At 40.2% G+C, this 22380-nt stretch overlaps 1 protein-coding gene across 1 annotated transcript in view; it reads right to left on the reverse strand.

The window, feature by feature from the left end:
• The window catches only part of doc2b.L (double C2-like domains, beta L homeolog), a 244718-nt gene that overhangs the window by 96611 nt on the left and 125727 nt on the right, over window positions 1–22380 (reverse strand). Inside the window, exon 3 of the mRNA XM_018246910.2 lies at window positions 15780–15854. Within this exon, the coding sequence (XP_018102399.1) occupies window positions 15780–15854 (75 nt within the window). The remainder of the gene's footprint in view (window positions 1–15779; window positions 15855–22380) is intronic.

The following is a 22380-nucleotide window of genomic DNA, read 5'->3' on the forward strand; positions in this document are numbered from 1 at the left end:
CAGCACTAGTAGCTTCTAGATTGTCAACTTGCTCACATCTCCATAGAGATAACCTGGTTTTTGCAGCAAGTCCCAATTACTACTTAATTCAAACTTGCTATTAGTCAACTTATGAAAGAATTTTTTAGGACATCTATTGTGCCAGTCCTCTTTTAGTACTGGAGTAGAGTGGATCTGAGCCAAATATACTGTATTGCCAAGTGAAGACCCTTCTAAATACATTAGTGCTCATTGTACCTTTACTGTACATTCAGTTAGATAGCCCTGATTTAGTTACAATAGACAAATTCATAACTGAATTTCATTCCAACAGTCTACGAAAGCTATGACATTGGGATAGTAATGTGGCAGTTATGTACCATACACACACACACACACACACATATATATATATATATATATATATATATATAGATATAGATATATGTATAGATATATATATACATAGATACATAGATACATGTAGATACTGTCATTTATTCATAAACTGCCTGCAAAAATTTATTTTTGAGTTACATTACCTACAAAGATAATTCTTGTAGCAGAGATTTTTTCCACACTTTACTTCCCAGGCCAATTTGTACCAACTGGAACTGGCAAAGCTGTGAATTCTATGTTTGAAATTATAAATTCATCTGAAAATTTTTATGATTCAATTAGCAATTAACAATCACATTAATTCACATCATGATAGCAGAAACTGTATAGACACAGTTCACCTGCAGATACTACTATCACCAAAATGAGATTCATATCAAATCAAAATTCTTATGAATCATTTCCCCAAGTGGAAAAGTGCATGTATAAGGTTATTTATATAGCACCACACATAATACAGTGTTAGATATTTATATAAGTCCCTGCACCAGCTAAGTGCTGCTGATGTTTACATAGCTTTCTACATCCCATTTTGTGCCAGAATTTCTTTGTACCCTGTATTTGTCCCATAGACAAATTACCCATGTCTGAAGTGCTGTAAAATAATTTATTCATAATGCAATTTGCTCTTTGAAATGAATGATTTCTGTAATTGTTATGCATGGTGTTAATTCATGGAAGCGGACTATAGTAACATTTTATAAATCTACAACTTTTTAGCCAGTTTGTTTGCCAAATACAAAAACAGACAGGATCATTCTATAAACCATAAGCCTTTGGCACATATTCCATTGCTGGAAGTTCTGCTTGATATTCAGTTTATGTGCTGAGCAGCATACATGGAATAGAAGGTTGTTTACTAAAAGGTTTTTTAGTGACCTGTACATCCCACAGGAGCAGGCTGTGTTACTCACAAAGCTTTTTCTTTGCAATTTCTCTAAAATGCAGTTCTGTATTCTCAAGTATTTGAAGGTTAAAATAGCCCAAAACGCTAATGAGTAGCAAACTTCAAACTGCTTCAGGGCTATTTGTTCAGATTTTCTTTCTCCTAAGCCTTTGAAGAGTTTCAGATATTGTGACACATACTGTAACTGACTATAGGTGCCATTTTCTCTTCATTTCAGACAAGCAAAGTTCATAATTCTGAATGGAAAAGGTGTATGAAAGCTTCTACATAATTTAATAGGAAGTTAAAACATTGCAGAATCAACTTTTTTGCTGATTTGTCTAGCTCGTAGCTAACTATGTATGTCTCCATTCCAGCCTAATTAGAATGCAAAGAAACATAAATTGCCATAACAGGAGTGATCGTATTTATTCATTAATTCATTTTAGTAATGGTACTGATCTATTTGTTGGATCCTCTTTATGTTTTTAATAGGAATATTATTTAATGCTGTGTACTAAATAATATTTAATAAAAAGGATATCAAAGGTCTTGATGGTTCACTTCCTCTGCCGGTTTCCAAAAGGTCTGTTCTCCCTCAGACCCGCATACGAATCCAATTCAAAGCTGCAAAGTGAAACCAGCGCTCATCCAGCGCGAGGTATAGGCAAAACAAAAGGGAGCAAGAAATTTATTCTCATATAGTGTAGTAATTTTTTCATAGATGGATTACACCCCTTGTGAAATTAGATTATTTCTAAAAAGGTGCCTCCTCCAGATTATACTATTTGCCGTGCTTAGAATTTACACACTGAGGTGAGACTCATGTGAGAATACTCACGAACGTTTAAACGAAGTTTGGGCGTTTAGAAATATAGTTAGATGTTCATCCCCTCAATTTTCTCCAGGCTCTGTGGCTTGAAAACAATGCGCTGACATAGTGTAAAACCGTCACTTTTTTAATCTCAAAAATATCAATAAAATCACACTCACAATATTGCTGTTAAAATATCGCATTTAAAATAAAAGTCACCAGTCCGCCATCTGTAGGAGTCACTCAGGCAGCCGGTATAGTTGTTACTTGCCGGCGTCTCGACCGCCTCGTGTGTCCCAGTGCACGTATGGATGACGTCACTGCCCGACGCGTTTCGTCTACCGACTTCCTCAAGGGCTTCAGAGCTGTCAGTGCGCATGTCGCCTTTTGAAGAGGCAGCGGATCCGCTTACGTATTCCTCCCTTCCGCTCCTCTGTCATGTCTGTTTATATGTTGCTATGGCAACATCTTTCCAGCGAAAAAGTCTCTACTACATTGCCACAAAACCTAACTAACTATTCCAATCACGGGGGAAAAAATTTTTTCATATATACACACACACTTTCCTCATTATTAGATGGATTTATCCTTATATCCCCAACCTCTTCAATCTTTACCATAAAAATATCTGAGCAATTTTGACATACACCTAACCGTCGTGGTTAAAATCTTAGAGCATTTGGAATGATTTATATAAACAATAGATATATATTTTTCTATGGCTATTGGATTACTACATACAATATGCGTTACTTAGTCTCATTAGGTTATAAAAAAGCTCTCAGATTAATATCTACATTGAGTCCTTTAGGCGTAAAGGTTTCTAAACTATAAATCCAACGACTTTCGCACTGTAGGGTGGTTTTTACCAAATCTCCCCCTCTCCATCCCTTTTTCACTTCTTCCACCCCCCAATATTGTAAGCTAGCAGGATTCATTCCGTGGGTATCTTTGAAGTGTTTAGAGACACTATGTTTCTCATTTCCTTTTTTGATATTATTAACGTGTTCTCTAATCCTATCTCTCAATTTCCTATTAGTTTTCCCCACATATTGCAATCCACATGCGCATTGTAGGCAATAGATCACATTTTTTGTTGTACACCTGATACTCTGTTTTATTTCAAATTCCTTTTTATTTACTTCTGAAATAAATTTTTTCTTTTTTCTCCCATATTTACAAGCCACACACAAAGAACATGGGTAAAAACCAGCCCATGTATGTTCTTTATGTGTTTGCTCTTTTGTGGTACAATGATTATTAGTTAGAATTTGCTTCAAATTATTTGCTCTTTTAAATACTACTTTCGGTTTATCTGGAATAATCTCCCGCAGTTCTAAGTCGCATTGTAGTATTCCCCAATGCCTTTTGATGATTTTACCTATACTTTTCACTAGTGGGTTATATGTGGTCGAGAATACTATCTCTTGTTTTGTTTCCCCTTTATTTTCTTTTTCTTTTCTTACCATTATGTCTGTTCTTATTATTTTGTCTACCTTTTCTCTGGATTCTTTTATTGTTTTATTTTATTTATTGTTTTATTGTTATTTATTTTCTTTTCAAGCCACAGAGCCTGGAGAAAATTGAGGGGATGAACATCTAACTATATTTCTAAACGCCCAAACTTCGTTTAAACGTTCGTGAGTATTCTCACATGAGTCTCACCTCAGTGTGTAAATTCTAAGCACGGCAAATAGTATAATCTGGAGGAGGCACCTTTTTAGAAATAATCTAATTTCACAAGGGGTGTAATCCATCTATGAAAAAATTACTACACTATATGAGAATAAATTTCTTGCTCCCTTTTGTTTTGCCTATACCTCGCGCTGGATGAGCGCTGGTTTCACTTTGCAGCTTTAAATAATATTTAAACCATACATATGTTGCACTAATTCCATTTACATGTGTAGGACTATTTATCAATAGTCTAATTTTCATGGTTTTAGTGATTTTTGAAAGCACAACTAAACTCACAAACTACGAGCGCCATTGAATGTATTAAAATATCAGTAGAGAAAATGGATAAACAGAAAATTACACTGAGCGATCCGGAAAAAATACGAATACCTAAAACTCCTTTTTTTTAAAGAATTCTTAGCGAAAAAAAATCTAAAAGTCCTAAAAGACTTAAATATAAGTCCGATTTAAAAAGGCCCAATTGGACCTCGACAACTTTTACCTGGTCAAGTTTTGTATTCGTGGTTTTTGTGGTTTTTACACTAAATAAATCTCAAAATTTTAAAGCTTTCAAAAAAACAGAAAAACTGTGAATTTTTTAGAGAGTCTAAGAAAAATAGAAATTTGAATGTTAGTAAACAAGCCCCCAAATGTATGTAATGTGTATGTTGACAATCTTCAAATCACCCATTGTTTCTTAATTGAATTATATGCGGCGCCTCAGCCTTCGCTTCGTCACCGTGTGATGAATCGTTCAGAATCATTTAGTAGAGTGCAGCCCTTAGGGTTTTTATGCTTTAAATAATAGTTGCAGCACCTAATATTTCTGTCCAAAAGTCACCCAAAGCCTCACCAAGCCAGCAATATTCTCCTGAGCTGACACTCCAACATGGCTGAAGGTTCCTCTATGTCACGATCGCCGCCCGGAGCAGGTCCAGGAGCTCCGGGCGGCGCGTCTTTCCCTGCCGGCGTCGCTCCCAAAATGGCGGCGCCCATGGCCGCCACGTGGGTAGCGGCGCCGGCGCGATGACGTCAGCGCGTCGACGTCGGCACAAGGACACCGATGACGTCAGAATGGCGCCAAATTCAAATATAAAAGCCTTACCAAGATGCCAGAATGGCGCCCAAGTATAGGATTCATTCCTGTGAAGTTTCCTGGGTTTCCTGTCTGCTTTTCTGAAGATTTATCTTGTTCCTGTTTGTTGCTGACCTCTTGCCTGGACTTTTGGACTTTGCTGATATTCTGCCTGCCTTTGAACCCTTGCCTGGACTTTGGTTATTCTCCTGATTTACCCCTTGTTGGACACCGCGACCTTGACTCCCTTGTGGGCTTCCTCCTTGATCCTGACAACCTCCCTGGTGGGAGCATCCCGGCTCCCTGACATTATACTTGGGGCATGGATCCCACTGAGGAAGCTCAGCCAGATTTCGGCAGGGCCTTTCGAGGTCTGCATACCCGCATGGAGGCGTACGAAGCTCGGCAAAATTACGTCGGACGCACGCTGGAGGCGATCTTGGAAAAGTTAGCCATGCTCACGCCGACTACTCCAACGCCGACAACGCCCACGCTAGCTGCTGCCGATATGGCTACACAATCCTCCACTTCTGGTCCGCGAATTCCTGCACCGCCTCTCTACAGTGGCGACCCTCAAGCCTGTCGTGGTTTTGTGAACCAGTGCCAGATTCGGTTCGCCCTGCAACCTGCTGAATTTAACTCTGAACGAGCAAAGGTTGGTTTCGTAATCACTCGTCTGGCGGGGAAAGCGCTCGAATGGGCATCTCCGCACTGGGAGAAGGAGTCTCCCTTAATTGACGATTCCAAAGCCTTCCTTCATGAATTCCGGACGGTGTTCGATGCTCCCGGTCGGGTGGCGACCGCTGCTTCTCGTCTGTTCCAGATCCGCCAAGGAATTCGCAGTGTAGCGGAATATGCCATTGAATTCGGTACCCTCGCTGCAGAGACTTGCTGGAACAATGATGCCTATCATGCTGCCTTCTACAATGGTCTCTCTATCCGCCTCAAAGATGACCTGGTCTCCCGTGAATTACCCACGCAGGTTGAAGACCTCATTGCTTTGTCTGTCAAGGTGGACACTCGTCAGAGAGAACATCAGGCTGATAGGGACAGGGTCAAGAAATTTCAACCCATGTTGGCTCCTCGCTTTCAAAGACCGTTATTACCTCCTACCTCCCAGCAGCCTTCTGTTATTCCTCCGGAGGAACCTATGCAAGTCGGACGAGCTCGTCTCTCTGAACAAGAGAAACTCCGGAGACGTATGGCTGGACTTTGTCTCTACTGTGGGGGTCAATCTCACTTTGCCAACTCCTGTCCTGTGAAGCCTCAGAGTTCCCCTCTTCAAGGTAACCTTGCAAAGACTCATGTAGGGGGTGTTACTCCCAAGTCACAAGAGAACTCTCATAGGTTTCTTCTGCCTTTACAGATCCGTCTGTCCTCTAAGACCATTGTTGGCTCTGCGTTTATTGACTCTGGAGCTGCCGGTAATTTCATGGACGCTCTCTTTGCCAAGCATATGAATGTTCCCCTGTTTCCATTGACTCCTCCACTTCGTGTAACCGCCATTGATGATCGACCCCTTGAATCCGAGTTTATCTCTATGACGACTGGGGAATTACCTGTACAGGTTGGGACTTTACACAAAGAAAAGTTATCGTTCCTGATTATTTCCTGTCCTTCTGTTCCAGTCGTCTTGGGGCTTCCTTGGTTACGCCTGCACAACCCTATTATTGATTGGTCCTCGTGGCAGGTTTCTCGTTGGAGTCCATACTGCCTACAGCACTGCCTTCCTGCTGAACCCATCCAGAGGGTGAATATTTCTTCGTCTGATTTGAAGACGCTTCCTTCCTTCTACAAGGAATTCGCTGATGTCTTCTGTAAAAAATCTGCAGAATTTCTCCCTCCTCATCGTCTCTATGATTGTCCAGTTGATCTCCTGCCTGGAACCATGCCTCCTAGAGGTCGCACTCATCCTCTCTCCCCAGCAGAGACCTCTGCCATGAAAGAATATATTCAAGAAAATCTACAGCGGGGGTTTATTCGCTCTTCCACTTCTCCTGCAGGGGCTGGATTCTTCTTCGTGGCGTCCTTGTATTGACTACCGGGGTCTAAATAAAATCACCGTTAAGAACCGGTATCCCTTGCCGCTGATCGCAGAACTTTTCGACCAACTGAAGGGGGCTAAAATCTTCTCTAAGTTGGATCTCCGTGGGGCGCACAACCTTATCCGCATCCGGGAAGGTGACAAATGGAAGACAGCATTCAACACTCGTGATGGGCACTATGAGTACCTCGTAATGCCCTTTGGTCTCTGCAATGCCCCCACTGTCTTTCAGGAATTCGTGAACGACATTTTCCGGGATCTCTTGGGAAAGTTTGTGGTCGTATACCTAGACGACATCCTGATTTTCTCCAAGGACCTTGCAAGCCATCGCTCCCAGGTGAAGGAAGTACTCTCTCGTTTGAGGAAGGACTCTCTCTTTGCCAAGCTGGAGAAATGTGTATTTGAAGTGTCCAAGATTCCTTTTCTGGGCTATATAATCTCCCCAGAGGGTTTCGAGATGGATCCCGTTAAAGTGTCCGCAATCCAAGAGTGGCCCCTTTCGTTGAGCACCAAGGCGATCCAGAGATTCATTGGTTTTGCCAATTACTACCGGCAATTCATTAAGGGGTTCTCTTCTTGTATAGCTCCTATCCTGGCCCTTATCCGAAAAGGGGGTAAACCTAGCTCTTGGCCCCCATCTGCTATTGAAGCCTTTCAATCCCTGAAGGATGCCTTCACTTCCGCTTCGGTTCTCCGCCATCCTGATCCGGGGGTTACCTTTCTTCATTGAGGTGGATGCTTCTGAAGTTGGAGCTGGAGCTATCTTGTCCCAAAGACATCCCTCTGATGGAAAGCTGCACCCACGTGCATATTTCTCTAAGAAGTTCTCGTCTGCTGAACATAACTATGATGTAGGAAATCGAGAACTTCTGGCTGTCAAGCTTGCCTTAGAAGAGTGGCGTCACCTCCTTGAAGGTTCTTTGATTCCAGTCACTTTACATTTACACCGATCATAAGAATCTCGATTCATTCAGTCTCTCAAGAGGCTGAATCCCAGACAGGCAAGATGGTCTCTCTTCTTTTCTCGATTCAACTTTATCTTGACTTATCGCCCTGGCTCCAAGAATCGGACGGCCGATACTTTGTCGCGAAGTTTCTCTCCGGTGGATCGTTTCCCTGAAAGATAAGAGCCAATTATTCCTCCTGTCAAGATCATCGCTTCATTGTACCCTCAGTTTGCTGATCAAATCCTGGCTGGTCAATCTTCTGCTCCTCTGGCTTTTGTACCTCCTGAGCTTCGTCTGCCTATCCTGCAACAGACTCATAGTTCCAAACAAGCGGGACATCCTGGTCCTGTTAAAACTCTTGAACTTTTACGGCGTCTAGTCTGGTGGCCAACAATCCGTAAAGATGTCAAAGACTTTGTTTCTGCCTGTACTGTTTGTGCCACTTCCAAGTCCAGCCATTCTCGCCCCAGTGGGTTACTACAGCCGTTGCCTGTTCCCTCTCATCCTTGGACGCATTTGGCAATGGACTTCATTGTTGAACTTCCTCCCTCCAGTGGGAACACCGTGATCTGGGTTGTCATTGACCGCTTCAGCAAGATGGCCCACTTCATCCCTCTACGGAAGCTTCCATCTGCAGTGGAGTTGTCACAGTTGTTCATCCAGTTCATTTTTCGCCTGCATGGCTTCCCGGCCGAGATCGTTTCTGACAGAGGGTCCCAATTCACGGCAAAGTTCTGGCGTTCCCTGTGCAAAGATCTGGGTATTAATCTTCAGTTCTCCTCAGCTTATCATCCCCAGACAAATGGAGCGGCTGAGCGAGTGAACCAAGCCTTGGAACAGTTCTTGAGGAACCACGTTTCCCTTTGTCAAGATGATTGGTCTGATCTGCTCCCGTGGGCAGAATTTGCTCATAACAATGCCTGCCACACTTCCACTGGAAGGTCCCCATTTATGTGGTGTATGGTCAACATCCTCAAGCCTTCCCACAAGACTTTGTGTTGTCTGATGTTCCGGCCGCTGATGACCATGCAGCCCACGCTGCAACCAAGTCAAACCTGGAGAAGAGTGCTCTGGTTCATAAGACGTTTGCAGATCGTAGACGTAGACCCTCTCCTCCCTACAAGGTTGGTGATAAAGTCTGGTTGTCTTCCAGGAACATTCGGTTGAAGGTACCATCTCCTAAGTTGGGTCAGAGGTTCGTAGGTCCATTCTCCATCTCGGAGGTGATCAATCCTGTGGCTGTTAGACTTCAGCTTCCCCCTGAGATGCGAATTCCCAACGTGTTTCATGTTTCCTTGGTGAAACCCGCTACCTCCAACCGCTTTTCCATTGTCCAGCCTCCCCCTCCTACTATCTCTGTGGATGGTCAACAAGAATTAGGTGGAGAAGATCCTTGACTCCAGAATCTCCAGGGGCTCTCTTCAGTACCTCATCAAGTGGAAAGGCTTTGGCCCTGAAGAATGCTCCTGGGAAGGACGCTCTGATGTCCATGCTCCTCGTCTGGTGAGGGAGTTCCACTCCAAATTTCCCCAGAAGCCAAGTCCTGGTGGTCTGGAGGCCCCCGGTGAGGGGGGGGTACTGTCACGATCGCCGCCCGGAGAAGGTCCAGGAGCTCCGGGCGGCGCGTCCTTCCCTGCCGGCGTCGCTCCCAAAATGGCGGCGCCCATGGCCGCCACGTGGGTAGCGGCGCCGGCTCGATGACGTCAGCGCGTCGACGTTGGCGCAAGGACGCCGATGACGTCAGAATGGCGCCAAATTCAAATATAAAAGCCTTACCAAGACGCCAGAATGGCGCCCAAGTATAGGATTCATTTCTGTGAAGTTTCCTGGGTTTCCTGTCTGCTTTTCTGAAGATTTATCTTGTTCCTGTTTGTTGCTGACCTCTTGCCTGGACTTTTGGACTTTGCTGATATTCTGCCTGCCTTTGAACCCTTGCCTGGACTTTGGTTATTCTCCTGATTTACCCCTTGTTGGACATCGCGACCTTGACTCCCTTGTGGGCTTCCTCCTTGATCCTGACAACCTCCCTGGTGGGAGTATCCCGGCTCCCTGACACTGTCACCTCAGTTATGCTGGGTTAGGGAAGGCTTTGGGGGACTTTTGGACAGAAATATTTAATGTAGGTGCTTCAACGACATGTTCTTATGGATTTTCATAGGACTGTACATTTCTTAACAATAACTTTTTCTTGTGATGTTTTCATCAGTATTGACAATGCAAAACTGACAATATTTAAAGTAAATCTGGCTGGACATTTTTAGTTCAAAAGTACTTCCATTTCAGCATTTCTAGTTGGAGGTCTGTTTTCAGTGTAACAGTTTATAATACTGCCTAGTTTTTCTGCAATGTTTATGTTCTTGACATTTCTATACCCTTACTACTACTATTCCAATGCTACTTTAATTCAGCATAACTTCACCCAATTAACATGATAGTTGTTATGTAAATATCATCAAAAGTATATATTGGGGTGTAATGCGCAGCAAAACCCCCTTTTAAGAAAATGTTTATGTTTTGTTCATGTTTATTGCTATGCATCTCTGCTGACATTAGAGGGCACCTTCTAAAGCAGGCTAGATAGCATCCTAGAAACTATGGTTTTGATACAGTCATGCAGAGCAGAACTGGCAGCCTTACATCTAATATCATCATAAATAAACTCTGCAACAAAATCCTTCCGTGTGTGTGTGGGTCAAGACATTACAGGAGGCATTCTTTATTAAGAAGGATTTGGGGATTTTTGTGGATAAAAAACTGTGCAACTCTAGGCAGAGTCATTCAGTGGCCACAACATAAAATAAAGTTCTGTCTTGCATAACAAAGGGCATTATCTTGAGGGATGAAAACATAATTTTGCCTTTTTATAAGTTCCTGTTAAGGCCTTACCTTGAGTATCCAGTAACGTTTTGGGTTCCAGTTCTTAAGCAGAATATTAATGAACATTCAAGAGTGCAGAAACATGCAACTAAACTGGTACATTGGATGTAGGTTTCAATTATGAGGGTAGACTGTCAAGGTTGGGTTTGTTTTCTGTGGAAAAAAGATGCTTGCGGGGGGACTTATTACTCTTTACAAGTACATTACAGACAGATAGTTGGGGATCTTTTTTGCCATAAAAACAAACCAGAAGCCACCCCTTTAAACTTGTGGAACTCAACTTTTATTGAAGCAGCGAAGATACAGTAGTTCTTCATGGTGAGGGCAGTGAGGTTGTGGAATGACTGACAGGGGTATTCCACAATCTTCCAGGTAGATGTTCTTACGCTCTGCCTCTGGCGAATTCACGCAAAAGTGCATCAATCCTTATCCAGGGAACCGCTATCCCTTAAGTTATATCTCAAATCCAGTAATTAGGAGAGCACTCCTAGCAATACTGCTGTGATTCGATTTTATTTGTGGACTACAGTCCACAAATAAAACCGAATCACAGCAGTATTGCTTGGAGTGCTCTCCTAATTACTGGATTTGAGGTATTCCACAATCTGCATATTGTGAATGCATTTAAGAGTTTAATTATTTCTTGAACAAGCATAAAATGCAAGATTATTAGGATCTTAAGATAAACAGGTATTGATATTTGCAGAGGCCTGTTTGTTCTATTAATTTGTTGTTCTGCTGTATAGCGTTGCGTATATAAGTAGCAATATATAAATAAAAAATATACATACAGTACATGCTATGTAACTATGTACAGTATGCAATTACACCATACAATTCTATTATTTGCTTATTGTTCTGAATTGTCAAGTTATTTTTGTTAAGCATAAACAGAATTACAGTAAGGGGCAGATTTATCAAAGGTCGAGGTTAATTTCTGAAATGAAAAAAAATAAATCAAATTTCAAGCTATTTTTTGTGTACTTCGACTAGGGAATAGTCCAAATTTGAGTAGAGTTTTCAAAAAATTCAAAAATTAGAATTACTGTCTCTTTCAAAATTCGACCTCGACCATTCACCATCTAAAACCTGCCGAATTGCTGTTTTAGCCTATGGGGGACTTCCTAGAATCTATCTGGCAGCAAGTGGTGGACTTTGAAAAATCAAAGTTTTTTGGGGGGAAAAACTTCTAATCGAATTCTATCGAATGCATTATTCCTTCGATTCGTACGATTCCAATTTGGTCGAATACGGACCTATTCGACAAAAAAAGTTGACTTCATTTCGGTTGGTCTTTTTGAATTTGAATTTCAAAGTTTTTTCAATTCGAAATTTGACCCTTGATGAATATGCCCCTAAATGAAAGATATCCTACTGGTAGGTAACAAAGCACATATGGAAATAATATCTTTCTGTGCAAATTAGCAGCTATACTCAATATTCTCTTCCCTTCCTGCCCACCCTTTTCTTAATGCATTCCCTCTGCTTTCTCACCCTCATCACTTAACACACACCTTTCTTTCCCTCTTCTCACATTTCTCTGCAATTTGCCTTCCCTTACTGCTTGAATCACTACTTTCTGTACTACTCCACTTCTCAATGTTCCCCAAAACTCCATGCTCACTGGTCCTCCCTGGTCCTCCCAACTGCTTCATTCCTGATGTCAGTTCCAGTGATATAAGGCAAGGACTGCAAAAATCTTTCTCTTCTGAACTTAGCTCACGTCAAATATTTTACAGCAATATCAGTTTTTTGGTAACGCAAATATAGATGCAGCAAGAATGGGTCAATGCTTTCATGTTATTGCAATCCAGAGAAGCCAGTAGCAGCGTTAAATTAAATTGAATTCAGATATGATTGCTTCAGTCACACAGACACAAAGTGAACTATCTTACTGTAAACCAATCTCAGGCATGAAATAATATTAAACTGAAACCTTCCTACTGAGCAGGAAAAATTAAACCTGATATGTTTAATACAAATACTGATACACTTTATACAACTGAATTAAAAGTAATGCTTTGACACTGCATTTTTTTCCTACTCCTGCATTGTGTAAGTATTCGCAGGCTGCAGTCCAGTGTTAAGCTGCACTTTATCCAAGAGTTGTGGATGTGGGAAGGCACATAGGTGCCTGCCAACCTGCCCCCTAATTTGCAAATCATTTACACCCACAAGTTAGCTGGTGTCAAGAGGTGCTGCCTGCATTGGATCTGCTGCTTTTCCTGACATTGTTTTCTGCACTGTGCTAGTTGATCTGGCATCCAGTTCCATAACAGTGATCCCAGGGGCACACATGATCAGTAAGAGAACACTAAGGCGAGTGCACTTATTTAGCACTCACTTACCCAGCATCTGTGCCTAAAGACCTAAAGGCACAGATCTGTTGTGTTACCTAACTCTGCTCTCTGCACAGAGTGGTGGATATTTGATCGGGTGCTCAGCGCAGTAAGCTGCAATCCCTGAGGCACAAGTTAGCACTAAGTGGGATGCTCTCAGTCTATCTTTTTTTTTGCTTACTGTCTTTTTTTTTTTTTTTTACATATGGAGGAAGATAGTAGAAAGTATAGAGTATTGGAATCAAAATATTATCAAAAGGAAGGAAGCAATGTGGATTAGAGAACTGGAGACCCTCACCCCACAGAGACTGAATTGGGAATATGTATTGCAAGCTTTTTTTCGTTCTTAATAGTTTTTAATTGGCTTTTAATGTTATGTCTTTCAGATATCTTTTGAAATTGGATAAACGTTTGGGTGTGTAAAGAGATAACGTAACCTTATTAATAAGATGTAACATTGTAACAACTTGTTTGAGAATTGAATATAGTAGCTGAATGTTGACAAAGGTGGCAAAATATTCTGTCTATAAAAGGACTTAATTTCCCAGTGTTTGGTAAGCTTAATAAAAGGCCGGTTGTGGCCTGAAACGTTGCTGTTAACCAGGTTCTGTCATGTGTATCCAATATCCGACTATTAAAAACTTTGTGCTGTATGAAGAATGTTATCCAGTATAGAGTAAGGGAATGCCCAATGTCATTGCTTAGTGCAGCTACCAACTAGAGCAGTGGTTTCTAAACTGTGGAATTGGGGAGTGCCAAATTCACTAAGCAAAGACTAATCTTTGTGTCTGCAGCATGTGTGACTGCATGCTGTGCTTTAAATGATTAAAGGAACAGTTCAATGTAAAAATAAAAACTGGGTAAATAGCTATGTAAAATAAAAAATGTTTCTTATATAGTTAGCCAAAAATGTATTGTATAAAGGTTGGAGTGACTGGATGTCTAACATAATAACCAGAACACTACTTTGCTTTTCAGCCCTTTAACTCTTTAAATGAGTTATTCAGCGACTTGAAGGAGGACCACATGGGACATATCAGTTCAATGAGTTTGCAATTGATCCTCAGCATTCAGCTCAGATTCAAAAGCAAACAGTTATGACCCATGTGGCCCCCTCAAGTCACTGATTGGTTACTGGTAACCAATCATTGGAAACTAAAAGTGGCCATAGACGCAAAGATTCTATCGTACGAATCGAGGGTTCTTATGATTTTTGGACCATGTATGGTGTCACGAGCGCCGCCACGAGCGCGTCCCCTCTCTTCGGCGTCGCTCCCAAAATGGCGGCACCCATGGCCGCCATGTGGGTAGCGGTGCAGGCGCAGTGATGTCAGGGCGGCATCAGATGCCGTGTGCCGTGTCACAACGCCTTCACCAAAGTGGCGCCAAATTTGAAATAAAAGTGCGCCCAGTTCAACGGATCCTTGCCCAAGTTTAGGAATTCATTGTTATTTAGTTCCTGGGTACCTTTTGTGCTATATAATCTGTTTCTTGGAACCTTGACCCCTGCCTGAACCTGTCTCTTTGAACCTACGCTGCCTGCCTTCTGAATTCTTGCCTGGACTTTGAGATTGCATTAACCCTTGCCTGTACCTTTTGCCAGAACTTTGACCCTAAGGGCTTCCTCCTTGGTCCTGACTCCCCCTCTGGGAGCCGATAGGCCCCCTGACATATGGAGAGTCCCAACATTCTTTGTCCGGCGGAGATCGGTCGTTTGGTTGATCGGACAGGTTTGATTTTGTCCCGACCGTCCAGCCGGAGCCCATTTCGCTCTCATCGTAATCTGATTTCTATGTCTTCCTTTTGTTTCTCTCACTTTAATCTCTCGTAAAATCTAACAATAATATTTTGAGAATGGTTTCTTAAACTGCAGACAGGTAAATGTCACCTTATTTGGCTCTTTCCATAACCTCTCTCAAATTGCAGTATTTGCTTGGAAATAGCACTGTTGCTAGGATACAAGACAACACTGCAGTTTGCTTCCAGGTGAGCAGATGTCTACAGTGCACCTATAGTTATTTGTATTCCATAAAGCATCAGACAGCTAACTAAAGGTCAGTCTTGTGTATAAATAATACGGCAGTTTCACATTACTATTTTCTGATCTAGCTGCGAATGTAAAATAAAATCCATGAGATATATTGGTATCTTTGCACCTCCAACCAGTTTATCATTTAGCACACTTGTTAGATATCACATTGTTAAATATGATTAACACAGTTAATGCAGCAGAAATAACCTTCATTTATATACACACCTATTGGCAACTGCAGATTGACTTATACTACTATATTACTATAATACCATATGCTACTATTTATGTTTTTTGTTCAAATGCATGTATAAAATAAAAACTGTTCAAACACTACAGGGTTGTACTGAAATAATATGAAATGCTATATATCTAGCACTGAAGACAGGGTGATACCCGTGACACATAATTTTTTCAGCTTTGAACATATTCTGCTTTGCTTGCAATACATGGTAATGGACCATGAAGGAAAAATATAGGAGGGCTCACCATTCAAATAAGTGCAACAGTGTTATTCAGAAAGTCCTTGGGCTAAAATATACTGGATAATGTAAATTTATATTTGCAGGTAAGACTTTTCTGACACTTTCTGTACTTTTAACCCTGCTCTGCACAGTATTTTCAAAAATATATCTGTGACAAATGATTTCAAACAAATAAGTAAGCCTTATGTCATTGTGAAAATAAGCAAGAGAGAATTAAGCACTGACCTTACTAGCACCAGGAAGTAAATGTAGTTTCACATATGGATCAGCCAGCCCATTGTGGTCCATTTGCTTCAGACCCTTTAGACAAAAATAAAAAATCATTACAATAATAATTATTTCAAAGGTATTGAAACATACATGTACATTCCCCATTTTAGAAAGCATGTTATGCAGTAAAAAAAATTTTTCATCAGGGAAGATAGTAAACTAGACCTTCGACTTCGAATCGAATGATTCGCACTAAAAATCGTTGGAATATTCGACCATTCGATAATCGAAGTACTGTCTCTTTAAAAATTTCTTCGACCCACTAGTTTGCCACCTAAAACCTACCGAGGCCAATGTTAGCCTATGGGGAAGGTCCCCATTGGCTTGCTAACGATTTTCCGATCGAAGGATAATCCTTTGATCGATGGATTAAAATCCTTCGAATCGTTCGATCGAGCGAATTGCGCAAAATTTTTAAATTTTAATTCGGCAGTCGAATATCGAGGGTTAATTAACCCTCAATATTCGACCCTTGATACATCTGCCCCCAACTTTTATTTTTTTCTGCTAAACTGTAAGGGGCCCATTCACTAAGTTTGAGTGAAGGAATAGAATAAAAAATACTTAGAATTTCGAAGTATTTTTTTGGCTACTTCGACCATCGAATTGGCTACTTCGACCTTCGACTACGACTTCGAACGATTCGAACTAAAAATCGTTCGACTATTCGACCATTCGATAGTCGAAGTACTGTCTCTTTAAGAAAAAACTTCGACCCCCTACTTCACCACCTAAAAGCTACCGAAGTCAATGTTAGCCTATGGGGAAGGTCCCCATAAGCTTTCCAAGTTTTTTCTGATCGAAGGATAATCCTTTGATCGATGGATTAAAATCCTTCGAATCGTTCGATCGAACGATTATTCCTTTGATCGTTCAATCGAACTAATTGTGCAAAATCCTTCGACTTCGATATTCAAAGTCGAAGGATTTTAATTCGCCAGTCGAATATCGAGGGTTAATTAACCCTCGATATTTGACCCTTAATACATCTGCCCCTAAGTCACAAATGGTACTCCAAATACAGGAAAATGGCTCACAACAATTAACATTAAGGGGGTTATGCAAAAAAGAGTGAGGCTTGCAAATATTCAACTCTCCTATTTCATTCAATTGACATATAGCATTGACTGGTCACTTGTTTTAATGCAAATATCATATTGGTTTGCTATGGATGTAAGGCCTGGACAAATGTTTTGGGCTTTATTGCATTTCCCCAAAAATGAGCACAAAACATCCCCATTTTCAAATCTAATACAGAGTTTTTACAACAATTTTACTTAATACTGTTCTTGGTTTTGTTTTTATGAATGACCCCTGTGGTTAAGAAAATTATATCTAAGGATAAAAAAAAATTGTAAAATACAGTACCTGGAGCAATTAAAAATAATTTTTCTACATATCAACTGACTTTTATATAGCCACATAAATTACATTTTTACCTGAATAACAGATATAAGACATTGTCACTAGCTAATACACCCTCATTTTGAAACTTTGACATTTGCTATCCAACGCATCAGAACACAAAGGGCAGTACTCTTGAAAAACATTTGCCAAGTAAATGTCAAAAACACTTAAATATATTCATGAAATGTTTTACAAAATGTTCAAAATATGTGTCCTGTGTCATAATAACCCAGGATATGCATACACTCACTGTTGGGACCTACTTTCTTGTCAATTTGGCAAAACCTCATCTCTTTTTTTCACCATATCTTTTGACTTTAATAAGTACTTACAGAGCATTAGGCTGTCATAATCCTTAAACCAAAATAAGATGTTCTGCTATTTATATACTTTCCTGAATGAAATAATCCTGTTAGAAATAGCCTCATAACTTAATTTGGTATTGGCATATCTAAAACAGAGATCTCTAACTTGTGGGCTTCCATCTGTTAATGAACCCTAACTCCCAAATCTATGTGGCAGCTATTAAATTTTGTTTGGATGAAGGAAGCTATACTTAAAGTGGACTTGTCACCCCGACACAAAAATCTGTCTAATAAAAGTCCTTTTCAAACATGAAATCCAATTTCTATTTTTTATTAAAGCATTCATAGCTGTTGTAAGCTCATTTAAACATCTCAGCTGTCAATCAATTATTGTTTGCCCCTCCTCTATGCCCTGTGCATAGAGGCGGGGCAGACAATTACTTTCACTTTCCATTGAGCACTTCCTAGAAATCGCTGCGCTCCCCACATTCCCCTGTACTCTTCACCGTTTAATTTTGTAGCCAGTGCATGGGGATGGACATCAGGTCCCCCATTCTGGAACACAAACAAGATTCTGATCTGATGCAAGGCTTGCCTTAATAACAGTGCCCACAAAATGGCTCCTGCCTGCTTGCTGTAATTATGAATTGGAGGAAACAAGATTCAAATAATGTATATAGTGTAATTAAAGTTCATTTTGCTTGACTGATGTGATAAAATAGGATTATGAATCATTTTTTGGGTGACGGGTCCCCTTTAATCTACCCAGATAGCTAAAGGTTACAGAACCCTGCTCTAGGAAGAAGGCAATTGTCATCTGAAATTGATTAATATCTCCATCCATTTCCAAGGAAGTAGAACTGGTGGGACGTATAACTAATGGGGGCCTAGGCAGGATTCAAAGAAGCATAGTACATAATCCACTGTGCTCTGCTCTATATACATTTGTACTACCACTGCTACAATTAAAACAAATGAATGTTATTTTATAAGATATATTTTTTTAGTTTTAAAAGCACATAATAAACTGTGTAATGCAAGTAAGGTACAAGGAGGCCAATAAATCATGCAAAGAAGCTATAAGGCAAGCTAAAATTGATATAGAAAAGGATATTGCAGCAAGCAGTAAAAAAAATCCAAAATTATTTTTTAAATATGTTAATAGTAAAAAAATTAAGCAGGAAGGGGTGGGACCCTTACTATCAGAGGGGGGTCAGCTGGTTGATGAAAACGAAAAAGTGAGGTGAAGGTTTCCTTCTTAACAGTACCAATTCTAGTAATACAACTAATGATGCATGGTTCACACATTAAGAAATTCAAAAGAGACTAGAACATGTTAAGATTAACAAAGGTCCGGGGCCAGATGGTATTCATCCCAGGGTAATTAGCGAGCTTAGCTCTGTGATTGCCAAACCTCTTTACTTAATTTTTCAGGATTCAATGAGATCTGGCATAGTGCAGAGAGACTGGCGAATTGCTAATGTGGTACCTTTATTCAAAAAAGGATCCCGTTCTCAGCCTCAAAACTATAGGCCAGTTAGTCTGATGTCAGTGGTAGGAAATCTTTTCAAAGGGTTAATAAAGGATAAGATACTGAACTTCATAGCAAATCATAATACTATGAGTTTGTACCAGCATGGTTTTATGCGAAATAGATCTTGCCAGACTAACTTAATTTCATTTTATGAGAAGGTAAGTAGAGACCTCGATTCTGGGATGGCAGTGGATGTGATTTACTTAGACTTTGCTAAAGCATTTGATACAGTGCCACACAGAAGGTTACTGGTTAAATTAAGGAACGTTGGCCTGGAACATAGTATTTGTACCTGGATAGAGAACTGGCTAAAAGATAGACTACAAAGAGTGCTGGTAAATGGAACATTTTCTAATTGGACCAGTGTTGTTAGTGGAGTACCACAGGGCTCTGTACTAGGTCCCTTGCTTTTCAACTTGTTTATTAATGACCTGGAGGAGGCATTGAAAGTACTGTTTCTATTTTTGCAGATGATACTAAATTGTGAAGAACTATAGGTTCCATGCAGGATGCTGCCACTTTGCAGAGTGATTTGTCTAATTTGGAAAACTGGGCAGCAAACTGGAAAATGAGGTTCAATGTTGATAAATGCAAGGTTATGCACTTTGGCAAAAATAATATTAATGCAAGTTATACACTAAATGGCAGTGTGTTGGAAGTTTCCTTAAATGAGAAGGATCTAGGGGTCTTTGTAGATAACAAGTTGTCTAATTCTGAGCAGTGTCATTCTGTGGCTACTAAAGCAAATAAAGTTCTGTCTTGCATAAAAAAGGGCATTAACGCAAGGGATGAAAACATAATTATGCCTCTTTATAGGTCCCTGGTAAGGCCTCATCTGGAGTATGCAGTGCAGTTTTGGACTCCAGTCCTTAAGAGGGATATAAATGAGCTGGAGAGAGTGCAGAGACGTGCAAATAAATTGGTTAGAGGGATGGAAGACTTAAATTATGAGGGTAGACTGTCAAGGTTTTGGTTGTTTTCTCTGGAAAAAAGGCGCTTGTGAGGGAACATGATTACACTTTACAAGTACATTAGAGGACATTATAGACAAATAGCAGGGGACCTTTTTACCCATAAAGTGGATCACCGTACCAGAGGCCACCCCTTCAGACTAGAGGAAAAGAACTTTCATTTGAAGCAACGTAGGGGGTTCTTCACAGTCAGGACAGTGAGGTTGTGGAATGCACTGCCGGGTGATGTTGTGATGGCTGATTCAGTTAATGCCTTTAAGAATGGCTTGGATGATTTTTTGGACAGACATAATATCAAAGGCTATTGTTATACTAAGCTCTATAGTTAGTATAGGTATGGGTATATAGAATTTAATTAAAAATAGGGAGGGGTGTGTGTATGGATGCTGGGTTTTCATTTGGAGGGGTTGAACTTGATGGACTTTGTCTTTTTTCAACCCAATTTAACTATGTAAATAACTATGTAACTATGCAGTGTGGAATATAAATGTTTACGGAGGGAGAAGGCATTGAGGGCAGAAACTTTGTATAGCTGAACACATTTAGAAATGTGAGAAAAGCAGAAAAAGTCTTTGCAATAAATTATTTGTTGCATTGCAGATTTAGAAAAGAGAACATTTTTAGGAAAGAACATTCTGACGGAAGAATTATAAAAAAAACAGACTGGAGTGGTTAAGGGTGAGAGGCTGGAAACTTAGCAGTACACTGCACAGAAAGTGACTAGTTCAAAAGGGAAAAAGAGAAATGTCCCATCTATCACTGTCAAAAAACTGCCCCTTGACATTAGAAATGTTTTAGTTAAATTAGAACAATAGCAATAGAACAGTTTTTTTATTTATGTGTTACTGAACTGACAATATAATCCCCAAACTGGATAGTTAGCTAAAATATGAGAGAAAAAGTTGGACAAAACTCCAAATTTTTGTACGGCATTGGATTGTGGAGGAATACAGGAGCAGCTGTCAAGACATCGCCTTTCTGTTTAATAAAAACATGTGTGTTATGTGTGAAATAACCCTGTTATGACAATGGTTGTTTGACATAATGGTTATATTTCATGCAGTTTGCAAGCTGGCTGGATGTTCTGAGCATAGGAATGAAAGGACGCCTAATCTCAAGAGGAAGTTAGAAGAGAAAATTTGCTGTTGATCTTCAAACTGTTTACTGACCTTGTAATATTAGTGCTAAATGTGATACTGCATTCTGGTAAAAACCCATGTTCTGCACAACTACAACTTGCTTTTCTAAAAAGAACAGCAAAGACAAAAGTTGTTTACTTTTAAAATCATTATTTATGTAAATTTGATGTATCTGAATTTTTTTTTTGGATTCCCAGTGAAAACCTGTGTTACTAAAAGCTTAGGAAATAATGTAAAGACAGGCACAAGGTATAGTCCATGTCTAGTAACAACCAGAGCTGACCAGTGAAAGCTACCTGCTGATTAGTTGCTATGCGTCACTAGAACAGGAGCAAACTTTGTACAATTTATTTGTGAGCTGTGGCAAAATAATATTTATATCATGTTAATATGAATGTAAGAGAATAAAAGTTTAAAAGGCATGTCTACCTTTTGAAAAAGATAAGCATAAGCCATTTTGAAGGGGGTTATCTGTGCATATAAAATGCTTTGCTGCCTCCCCCCCCTCCATAATTGCTTATAAGAACTGGAAAGCTGAAGAAAGTAATTAGTTACATTTGCCCTGTTTAGTAAGAGAAATAAATAAATAAATAAATAAATTAATAAAACATATATTTTTCTTAAAAAAAACAATTGTAGTACTTTGCAAATGTGGACATCCCTTTTAATATACGTAAAGGTCAGTCTCAGTTCCTACCACAAGGTGTTCCCACACACAGCGATAACAGAATCTTATTAGCAGGGAGTTGCCAACTTCACTGATTCTTACTTAGCTGTACTTGTAGGGCCAACTACCGTTTGGATTATACTATGCAGAATTCAGACATCCAGTAATTGGAAACATGCTTTATTGTGCAGACATCAATATACTCACATCCAGGTGGTACACACAGGCACATTCCACTTAGATGACAGGAGCTCAAACATTCAACAGCTACTTACATGGACCACTTATACCTCCTTTGGACTATGTACTGCCCTTTGGTCCTAGCAGTCCAGCACAGGCTCAACGCCCTCTGCCTACTCAGGATTGTAATTTATAGTGTGCCACCTTCCAGTCCTATCAGTCTGGCATTCCTCCAATGCCCCTCTGTCCAGATAAGAATTTTTCTTTTCCTCTGAGACCTCCGCTATTAGTAAACATGCCCCATAGTGCCCTGTTATTATATAACCCCACATGAGTTTTAACTGAATAGAACG

This window comes from Xenopus laevis, chromosome 2L, assembly GCF_017654675.1.
Source record: "Xenopus laevis strain J_2021 chromosome 2L, Xenopus_laevis_v10.1, whole genome shotgun sequence".
In the NCBI taxonomy this organism is placed as follows: Eukaryota; Metazoa; Chordata; class Amphibia; order Anura; family Pipidae; genus Xenopus; species Xenopus laevis.